Genomic DNA, 11,807 nt, shown 5'->3' on the forward strand with positions numbered 1-11,807 from the left:
AAATGATAAATGCAGGATGTAGATAATAACCAACAGTGGAATGGATCATATAAACATAACCACCCCCTCACAAGTGCCGTGCTTTAACAGTAGTTCCACTTATCTGTCAGTTTTCTAGGGTTTAATATGTTCAGGTGACAAAGATAGGGAGTCTATATGACACCTTATCTACTGGGGCAGACAGTATAGGGAGTCTGTATGACACCTTATCTACTGGGGCAGACAGTATAGGGAGTCTGTATAACACCTAATCTACTGGGGCAGACAGTATAGGGAGTCTGTATAACACCTTGTCTACTGGGGCAGACAGTATATGGAGTCTGTATAACACCTTGTCTACTGGGGCAGACAGTATAGGGAGTCTGTATAACACCTTATCTACTGGGGCAGACAGTATAGGGAGTCTGTATAACACCTTGTCTACTGGGGCAGACAGTATATGGAGTCTGTATAACACCTTGTCTACTGGGGCAGACAGTATAGGGAGTCTGTATAACACCTTGTCTACTGGGGCAGACAGTATAGGGAGTCTGTAAAACACCTTGTCTACTGGGGCAGACAGTATAGGGAGTCTGTTTAACACCTAATCTACTGGGGCAGACAGTAACGTGTCTTGTCTGTACTCCAGCGGTGTGTCTGTGAATGTTCAGGACCTGGCTCCATCATGTGCTGGGGCTCTGTTTGGTATGTTACACCAGTGGTTTCTTTATCCACCTCTCAGCAGATTTGACTTTTGATTGATGAATATTACAGTCCTGTCAAATATTACAAATGAATCATGTATCTATTTTTCATTGCAGGTGTTATGAATACCTGTGGAGCATTCTCAGGTAAGCATGTTCATTGAGGGACAAACTAAAGCGGAACCATCTGCGATGAATCTTTCACCAACAGTTCCAGGATCAATTGTGTTGGCCTTTCATGAGGTAGTGATGAATAATGAATCTGATTGTTCTAAAGGCAGGACTTTGGGTTGTGTCTCTTGTCAGTCTCATTGGCTCCAATGCTCCATGCATATTTGATACTGGAGTGATAATAGAGTTTGTGTCAGATAAATAATTGAGGGAGTAGAAGGTGACAGTTAGGGTACCGTAGGGGGAAGGGGCATTTCAATCCGTTTACTTATACCGCACACAACTGGGAATGGGAGGCTGAACTGTCATTTGTTGATATGATATGCCGTAGTCTGAAACTGCTCAGTTTGTGTGTGCATGTATTGTTTCCTAATGCTGTATTCCTCTGCGTATCTGATCGTGTGTGTGTGTTTCTCCAGGTGTGCTGATGGTGTATTTCTCGGGGTATCTGATTGAGGCTACAGGGTCGTGGACATCTGTCTTCATCCTTATCACTGTGGTGAACCTAGTGGGCCTGGTCACCTTCCTGGCCTTCGCTGAGGCCCGCCGAGTCGACATTGACTCTTCCAAGGGCCACTACCACAACATCCACATCTGAGTCCCAACGTTGAGATGAGGGACCAGGGCTTGCTACCACAACAACCACCTTTTAAACTGAGGGGCCAAAACGGGACCTGGTCCCACACTGTACACATCTGAGTCCCTAAAACAGGACCAGAACCTATGCCCAGGTACCACAGAATGCACACTGGAGACTTAAATGTAGAAAGAGAACAGCGAGAGCCTTGGTCTGTTAAATGTATCAACACATCCATATCAGAATTTGAGAAGTGAAAGAAGTGAAACAGTAGTGAAAGTCAGTCATAGATGTTTGTCAGATCATAGTCAGTGTTTCTCCTATATTAATTTAACAACTCTTAATTGTTTCTCTCTATATCAACATTCGTGGATTCGGCAATTTCAGCTACACCTGTTGCTGACAGGTGTATAAAATCGCACGCACAGCCATGTAATCTCCATAGACAAACATTAGCAGTAGAATGGCCTTACTGAAGAGCTCAGTGACTTTCAACGTGGTACTGTTATAGGATGCCACCAGTTCATCAAATTTCTGCCCTGCTAGAGCTTCCCCGGTCAACTGTCAGTGCTGTTATTGTGAAGTGGAAACGTCTAAGAGCAACAACGACCGCAAAATGGTACGCCACACAAGCTCACAGAACGGAACCGTCGAGTGCAGAGGCACGTAGAAATCATCTGTCCTCGGTTACAATTTTCACTACCGAGTTCCTAATTGCCTCTGGAAGGAAAGTCGGCACAAGAACTGTCGGGAGCTTCATGAAATGGGTTTCCATGGCCGAGCAGCCACAAACAAGCTTAAGGTCACCATGCGCAATGCCATGCCATGGAGTGGTGTAAAGCTTCCTGCCATCGGACTCTGGAACAGTGGAAATGCGTTCTCTGGAGTGATGAATCACACTTCACCATCTGGCAGTCTGATGGACGAATATGGTTTTGGCGGATGCCAGGAGAACGCTACCGGCCCAAATGCATAGTGCCAACTGTAAAGTTCGTGGAGGAGGAATAATAGTCTGGGACTGTTTTTCATGGTTCGGGCTAGGCCCCTTAGTTCCAGTGAAGGGAAATCTTAACGCTACAGCATACAATGACATTCTAGAGGATTTTGTCCTTCCAACGTTGTGGCAACAGTTTGGGGAAGGCCCTTTCCTGTTTTAGCATGACAATGCCTCCGTGCACAAAGCGAGGGCCATACAGAAATGGTTTGCCGAGATCGGTGTGGAAGAACTTGACTGGCCTGCAAATACATTTCAACTCAGTTTTTCACAATTCCTGACGTTTAATCCTAGTAAAAATTCCACGTCTTAGGTCAGTTAGGATCACCACTTTATTTTAAGAATGTGAAATGTCAGAATAATAGTAGAGTCAATTATTTCAGCTTTTATTTCTTTCATCACATTCCCAGTGGGTCAGAAGTTTACATGCATTCAATTAGTATTTGGTAGCATTGCCTTTAAATTGTTTAACTTGGGTCAAATGTTTTGGGTGGCCTTCCACAAGCTTCCCGCAATAAGTTGGGTGAATTTTGGCCCATTCCTCCTGACAGAGCTGGTGTAACTGCGTAAGGTTTGTAGGCCTCCTTGCTCGCACATGCTTTTTCAGTTCTGCCCACAAATTTTCTATAGGATTGAGGTCAGGGCTTTGTGATGGCCACTCCATTACCTTGACTTTGTTGTCCTTAAGCCATTTTGCCACAACTTTGGAAGTATGTTTGGGGTCATTGTCCATTTGGAAGCCCCATTTGCGACCAAGCTTTAACTTCCTGACTGATGTCTTGAGATGTTGCTTCAATATAGCCACATAATTTTCCTCCCTCATGATGCCATCTAATTTGTGAAACGCACCAGCCCCTCCTGCAGCAAAGCACCCCCACAACATGATGCTGCCACCCCCGTGCTTCACGGTTTGGATGGGGTTCTTCGGCTTGCAAGCCTTCCCCTTTTTCCTCCAAACATAATGGTCATTATAGCCAAACAGTTCTATTTTTGTTTCATCAGACCAGCGGACATTTCTCCAAAAAGTATGATCTTTGTCCCCATGTGCAGTTGCAAACCGTAGTCTGGCTTTTTTATGGTGGTTTTGAAGCAGTGGCTTTTTCCTTGCTGAGCGGCCTATCAGGTTATGTCGATATAGGACTAATTTTACTGTGGATATAGATACTTTTGTACCTGTTTCCTCCAGCATCTTCACAAGGTCCTTTGCTGTTGTTCTGGGATTGATTTGCACTTTTCGCACCAAAGTACGTTCATCTCTAGGAGACAGAACGCGTCTCCTTCCTGAGCGGTATGACCACTACGTGGTCCCATGGTGTTTATACTTGCGTACTATTGTTTGTACAGATAAACGTGGTACCTTCAGGCGTTTGGAAATTGCTCCCAAGGATGAACCAGACTTGTGAAGGTCTACAAATATTTTTCTGAAGTCTTGGCTGATTTCTTTTGATTTTCCCATGATGTCAAGCAAAGAGGCATTGAGTTTGAAGGTTGGCCTTGAAATCCATCCACAGGTACACCTCCAATTAACTCAAATGATGTCAATTAGCCTTTCAGAAGCTTCTAAATCCATGACATCATTTTCTGGAATTTTCCAAGCTGTTTAAAGGCACAATCAACTTAGTGTATGTAAACTTCTGACCCACTGGAATTATGATACTGTGACTTATAAATGAAATAATCTGTCTGTAAACAATTGTTGGAAAAATTGCACAAAGTAGATGTCCTAACCGACTTACTAAAACTATAGTTTGTTAACAAGAAATTTGTGGAGTGGTTGAAAAACGAGTTTTAATGACTCCAACCTAAGTCTATGTAAACTTCCAACTTCAACTGTGTGTTTGTGTGTGTCTATATAGATATATATATCGATATAGATAATCTGCCGAGACGTGCTTTTAAAGGGATAGTCCTTTGGCTCAATGACTAATTCTATGGGAACAGCTAGCATGTCATTGCACTAACACTAGTATCAATGCACCAATCCTCCCTTCCCACCCACTACCCTCGCCACCACTGCTGAAAAAAATCCTAGGTGGAACACTGATAGTGCTTCAATATTTGGATTTAAAGAACCATTCCTGTGATGTTTTTGTTTGAATTTCAGCCATGGTTTTTTATTTATTTATTTTCACCTTTATTTAACCAGGTAGGCAAGTTGAGAACAAGTTCTCATTTACAATTGCGACCTGGCCATGATAAAGCAAAGCAGTTCGACACATACAACAACACAGAGTTACACATGGAGTTAAACAAACATACAGTCAATAATACAGTAGAAAAATAAGTCTATATACAATGTGAGCAAATGAGGTGAGATAAGGGAAGTAAAGGCAAAAAAAGGCAATGGTGGTGAAGTAAATACAATCTAGCAAGTAAAACACTGGATTGGTAGATTTGCAGTGGAAGAAAGTGCAAAGTAGAAATATAAATAATGGGGTGCAAAGGAGCAAAATAAATAAATACAGTAGGGGAAGAGGTAGTTGTTTGGGCTAAAGTATAGATGGGCAATGTACAGGTGCAGTAATCTGTGAGCTGCTCTGACAGCTGGTGCTTAATGCTAGTGAGGGAGATAAGTGTTTCCACTTTCAGAGATTTTTGTAGTTCGTTCCAGTCATTGGCAGCAGAGAACTGGAAGGAGAGGTGGCCGAAGGAGGAATTGGCTTTGGGGGTGACCAGTGAGATATACCTGCTGGAGCGCGTGCTACAGGTGGGTGCTGCTATGGTGACCAGCGAGCTGAGATAAGGGGGGACTTTACCTAACAGGGTCTTGTAGATGACCTGGAGCCAGTGGGTTTGGTGACGAGTATGAAGCGAGGGCCAGCCAACGAGAGCGTACAGGTCGCAGTGGTGGGTAGTATATGGGGCTTTGGTGACAAAACAGATGGCACTGTGATAGACTGCATCCAATTTATTGAGTAGGGTATTAGAGGCTATTTTGTAAATGACATCGCCGAAGTCGAGGATCGGTAGGATGGTCAGTTTTACAAGGGTATGTTCGGCAGCATGAGTGAAGGATGCTTTGTTGCGAAATAGGAAACCAATTCTAGATTTAACTTTGGATTGGAGATGTTTAATGTGAGTCTGGAAGGAGAGTTTAGTCTAACCAGACACCTACAGTTCCTTGTGAAAGTATTCGGCCCCCTTGAACTTTTCGACCTTTTGCCACATTTCAGGCTTCAAACATAAAGATATAAAACTGTATTTTTTTGTGAAGAATCAACAACAAGTGGTACACAATTATGAAGTGTAACGAAATTTATTGGATATTTCAAACTTTTTTAACAAATAAAAAACGGAAAAATTGGCCGTGCAAAATTATTCAGCCCCTTTACTTTCAGTGCAGCAAACTCTCCAGAAGTTCAGTGAGGATCTCTGAATGATCCAATGTTGACCTAAATGACTAATGATGACAAATAGAATCCACCTGTGTGTAATCAAGTCTCCGTATAAATGCACCTGCTCTGTGATAGTCTCAGAGGTCCGTTTAAAGCGCAGAGAGCATCATGAAGAACAAGGAACACACCAGGCAGGTCCGAGATACTGTTGTGGAGAAGTTTAAAGCCGGATTTGGATACAAAAAGATTTCCCAAGCTTTAAACATCCCAAGGAGCACTGTGCAAGCGATAATATTGAAATGGAAGGAGTATCAGACCACTGCAAATCTACGAAGACCCGGCCGTCCCTCTAAACTTTCAGCTCATACGAGAAGACTGATCAGAGATGCAGCCAAGAGGCCCATGATCACTCTGGATGAACTGCAGAGATCTACAGCTGAGGTGGGAGACTCTGTCCATAGGACAACAATCAGTCGTATACTGCACAAACTTGGCCTTTATGCAAGAGTGGCAAGAAGAAAGCCATTTCTTAAAGATATCCATAAAAAGTGTCGTTTAAAGTTTGCCACTAGCCACCTGGGGGAGACACCAAACATGTGGAAGAAGGTGCTCTGGTCAGATGAAACCAAAATCGGACTTTTTGGCAACAATGCAAAACGTTATGTTTGGCGTAAAAGCAACACAGCTCATCACCCTGAACACAACATCCCCACTGTCAAACATGGTGGTGGCAGCATCATGGTTTGGGCCTGCTTTTCTTCAGCAGGGGCAGGGAAGATGGTTAAAATTGATGGGAAGATGGATGGAGCCAAATACAGGACCATTCTGGAAGAAAACCTGATGGAGTCTGCAAAAGACCTGAGACTGGGACGGAGATTTGTCTTCCAACAAGACAATGATCCAAAACATAAAGCAAAATCTACAATGGAATGGTTCACAAATAAACATATCCAGGTGTTAGAATGGCCAAGTCAAAGTCCAGACCTGAATCCAATCGAGAATCTGTGGAAAGAACTGAAAACTGCTGTTCACAAACGCTCTCCATCCAACCTCTCTGAGCTCGAGCTGTTTTGCAAGGAGGAATGGGCAAAAATTTCAGTCTCTCGATGTGCAAAACTGATAGAGACATACCCCAAGCGACTTACAGCTGTAATCGCAGCAAAAGGTGGCGCTACAAAGTATTAACTTAAGGGGGCTGAATAATTTTGCACGCCCAATTTTTCAGTTTTTTATTTGTTAAAAAAGTTTGAAATATCCAATAAATTTCGTTCCACTTCATGATTGTGTCCCACTTGTTGTTGATTCTTCACAAAAAAATTACAGTTTTATATCTTTATGTTTGAAGCCAGAAATGTGGCAAAAGGTCGAAAAGTTCAAGGGGGTCGAATACTTTCGCAAGGCACTGTAGGTATTTGTAGTTGTCCACATATTCTAAGTCAGAACCGTCCAGAGTAGTGATGCTGGACGGGCGGGCAGGTGCAGGCAGCGATCGGTTGGGCCTGTTGGGCTGGGACTGTGGAGTAGCGGTCGTGGAACCAGTCACTGTGGTTAACAGTTCAAAGGTTCGGTATGACCTCAGTGTCTCCTGGTTGCACACACAGGTATGGGTTTATGTTGGAGGAGACTGAGGTGTGTGAGTAGTCGGTTTGACGGTGGGTGCTCTGTAGGTAACCCTGCCTACCGAGAAAGATGTGTGTTTGTGGCTGATGAAGGAAGCCCCACTCTGTGGAGACTATTGGGAAAGCAGACTAAAAGAAAAATACATGACTGTGTGAGTTGCATCTAATTAGGAGGTGACTAATCACCCATACACCCACTCTGATGTACTGTACAATTTACCTGCCATCGTCTATCACCATGGTTACATGCTCGTCAGTGAGCTTCACTGCATTTTGTTTTATCTCCAGAGCTGTCATAGAGACTGTAGCCTCAACATACATTTAGCTAGAAGGATTTGTTTTATGTTAAATTAACAAGGCCAACTGTTATTACGTTTCCTTTTTTTAATGTAATGAAGATAATTGCATGACATGCTCAAATACAAATACCTGAATCACAGATTTTTTTTGTTTTTTATGCATTTCATTTATATGGAAATTGATATCAATGATGTTGTCAATAAAGCATAGGAGACCTGTAGAAAGATGCCATAATGTATCATTTGAGAGTGGCCACTTAAAGAAGACTTGATGGATGCAGTTCCCCACAGCTGATGAGGCAGTCAACTGTCATGCCGTAGACGGCTCCTGTTTGTTATGATTACTTCAGTCTGGACAGGATGTGACGTCATCTTTAACATGTTAAGCTTTACCACCCACAGAGTGGTACGGACACAGTAGGGTGCTTGCTTCTCAGAAACAAAGGCCTTGATTGCAGTAAGGTTATGATGAGGACAACCAGGATGACATTATGAATCAGTTATATTATGGCATTTTTGATTGAACATGTTCTTGTTACTGAATACATGAACAGTGTTGACTCTACCTGTAGATACATATATAAATGAAACTTACATATAGACCTGCTTTATACCTTAGGCCTTAGCATACAAAAGGTAACACACATGTTAGTGACCGGGTACTGTACAAAAGCTATGCCCTAGTTTGTCAATGTCTGACCAATTTGTAGTCTACTGTTTTTACTTTTTTTGTAAACTGAACACCCAACATTTTCGATCACAGAAGCTGACTAAGAGATGCCCTTATTCAAAAGCTCTTTCACTTCACTTGCCTTAGCTGATGATTGTTTGAAAATGCCTTCATTGCTTGTTTTATTTCTGTCACATCAGGTTTGGGGTCCAACCAGTAGTAAAATCAGTGAGTGACTTGAAATTCTAATTCAAGAATAGAAAAATGCCATCTCAATTAGGATATAAAAAAATTATTTAATTGGAATTTTGATTAACTTGAATTTCTCCAGAATTTACCCCCCAACCCTGTGTCACATGCTGCCCTTTTGTATGCTGATATGTTGTCATACCGGCCCATTGAATTAGAACCAAGAACCATATAATTCTGATTATGTTTCCGCCCACCAACATTTCACAAACGTGTAGCTTTCTGCAAAAGCATACTGACTATTTTTGATAAGACAATGTAATATATATCAAAAAAGTTTTCAAAATGTTTATGCAAAATAAATACTATACTATTGCTTAAAACATATATTGTATTTGTAATCTTATTTTATTGAACTTGAAATAAATACAACTATTTTATCAACTGTAGTGAGTTGTTGGACTATTCCTTCCTGCCATAGAAAGTGACGTGGTTAGACTGTAAGATGTACTTTCACCTGCTACCACACAGGGGCAGCAGAGGGCTTATAATCAACAGTCACAAAGTAGCTCATTGGAAAAGGGCAGTACAATGCATGTTTTGTCTTACTTTAGAAATACAACAAATGTAAGTGTGTTTCGTATGTCTAGAAGATGTCATATAGTTATTTTTTTCCACCCAATCAGATTTGTTTGTAACTAACCTTCCCTGTGGCTCAGTTGGTAGAGCATGGTGTTTGCAACGCCAGGGTTGTGGATTCGCTTCCCATAGGGAGCCAGTACGGAGAGAAAAAAAAATGCATGAAATGTATGTATTCACTACTGTAAGTCGCTCTGGATAAGAGTGTCTGCTAAATGACTAAAATGTAAAATGTAATGGCAATTAACTTCAAAGACGTTTCAGTGGTATTGTACTTTCTTACATATTATACTTTTTGTACTCATTGCACACACCCTTGTGATAACGGATGAGCAATAGTAAAACCATCAAGCATGCAACATGCACCTTATAGTGGGCATAATGTGCTCTCAGATCTCTCTGCCTCAGCTGTGGAGTGTATACTGGTGCAGGCAGGTCTCTCCCATTAACACTCCCCTCTCTTCAGGCCCGGCTCAGCCAGGACGTATGGGGTGGCACCATATGGCAGAATGCTATGTGCCATGTTGGCTAGCTGACACAGTCCCACGACACCACTCTCACGGGACTAAAGGCTCAGGTTACCATGGAGACCGGTGGCTTGTGGCCGTCAACGTGGAAATAGATGTGGAGGGGTCAGAGACCAAGGATGGTTCTGGAGAATTCAATGGTTAACACAATGAATCATTTGAAGATGGCTGGAGCAGGGAGTTGCAGGTTTTTAGGTAATATAGTTGTTATAAATGTCTTACATTTACATTTAAGTCATTTAGCAGACGCTCTTATCCAGAGCGACTTACAAATTGGTGCATTCACCTTATAATATCCAGTGGAACAACCACTTTACAATAGTGCATCTAAATCTTTTACACTGATGATGACTTGATTTTGGACCATCTCCATCACACCTGCAATACAATCTGAAGACAATATACTACAGGTGCCATGAGAAAGGCACACAGGAATCGCACTTTACGTCATGTCCCAAATAGTCTGAAACAGTTCCCTTTCGTTGTCTCCTTTCCTCTAGGACCTCTAATCTAATAGGAATTGACTGTCGCTGTAGTTACGTGGACAGGGGAGAGGTAGAGCGGAACACTGCCTCTGTTTTAAGAGTAGGCGGAGGGTCAGTCAGTCACTTCACGGTCTAGATGGGTAGATTCAAAAAGTCTCTTAATTGCAGAGTTAAAGCAGCACACAGACATAATCATGATGACTGGCCCACTGTTTAATTAGCTCCCATGAAACACTGTGGGGAGACGGGACAAGAGAAACCTCCCCACATCTTCTGGGCTTCAATGGGCCTCGCTAGAGTAACCTACTATAGGAGGGCCCCGTCACAGAGCCAGAGATACATGTAAATGAAATAGCCCTATTAATTTGTAATTAGCATCAAGTTAATGACAATGTCACAGTGTCACCGTCTCATGGGATATCCTTCCATTGTGGCAGAGGGCCTACTCTACTGTATGTCCCTCCCCCTCCTCACTCTCTCGCCCTCTTTCTCTCTCCTGATCCCTCTCTCTCTCCTGATCAGAATGCTAATTAGTGGAATGCGAGTTAACGGCATTAAAAGGCACAGGGAGTTTATTAGGACTAACTAACGACATAAAGACCTAGTTAACGACTGGGCATTGTGTTGTTGAGGATTAAACATTCACTGGTGATAGATCAGGTGTTAGAAGTCCTGAGGTCCTCTGAGATCCTTTGTATTGGAACACCATTAACATGGTTTAAACGCTAATTGCATTGCGCCTGTTAGCCTGATCTTAGGGATTTCCTTAGGAGGTTAATTTTAGGCATTGCAGCCTGATAGAACTAACATATTTCCAGTATAGCCTACGTCTATCAGACCTCAAAATAAGACCCAGATGCAGACAGTTCGAAGTAACAAAAGTGTATTACAAAAACAGGGCGCAGGCAAACGACAGGTCAAGAGCAGGCAGAGGTCAGTAATCCAGAGCAGAGTCCAAAAGGTACAGAACGGCAGGGTCAGGGCAGGCAGAATGGTCTGCCCTGGAAAGAGGAGAAAGAGGACTGTGAGACAGAGGTTTAATCCTTGATAGATGAAACGTGAGATGTATATGGAGGGTGCGGGGCAACAGAAGACGAACAGCAGAGGGGCTAAGGATCTTGGAAATGGGGAAAGGGCCGATAAAACGGGGGGAATGTTTGTAGGACTCAACCCGGAGAGGCAGATTCCGAGTAGACCCCGTGTAGCTCAGTTGTAGTCCCATGTAGCTCAGTTGGTAGAGCATGGTGTTTGCAACACCAGGGTTGTGGGTTTGATTCCCACGGGGGACCAGTACGGAGAAAAAAATGTATGAAATGTATGCACTACTGTAAGTCGCTCTGGATAAGAGCGTCTGCTAAATGACTAAAATGTCAAATGTAAATATAGACAGCCATACCATCTGCCCAAGACGATAGTGGGTAGCTGGGGTCCGGTGGCAGTCCGCCTGTTGACAATACCTGAGCTCCTGACCGAGCTCTCTTCCAGGTATGCTGACAGCGGCGGACAAACATCTGGGCAGAGGGTATTTTGACCTATTCCGCTTGCTCCGGGAAGAGCGGGGGCTGATAACCCATGGATCACTCGAAGGGCGAGAGCCCAGTGGCCGAGCAGGGAAGGGT

The 11,807-nt window shown here is 43.0% G+C and overlaps 1 protein-coding gene across 1 annotated transcript in view; it reads left to right on the top strand.

The window, feature by feature from the left end:
* Positions 1-8,986, top strand: part of LOC106600547 (voltage-gated purine nucleotide uniporter SLC17A9) — a 45,078-nt gene extending 36,092 nt beyond the window's left edge. The window contains exons 11-13 of the mRNA XM_014191981.3: positions 629-684; positions 801-830; positions 1,274-8,986. Coding sequence (XP_014047456.1) covers positions 629-684; positions 801-830; positions 1,274-1,452 — 265 coding nt within the window. The 3' untranslated portion in view covers positions 1,453-8,986. The remainder of the gene's footprint in view (positions 1-628; positions 685-800; positions 831-1,273) is intronic.
* The last annotated feature ends 2,821 nt before the right edge of the window (positions 8,987-11,807 follow it).

This window comes from Salmo salar, chromosome 03, assembly GCF_965601325.2.
Source record: "Salmo salar chromosome 03, fSalSal1, whole genome shotgun sequence".
Taxonomy (NCBI): Eukaryota; Metazoa; Chordata; class Actinopteri; order Salmoniformes; family Salmonidae; genus Salmo; species Salmo salar.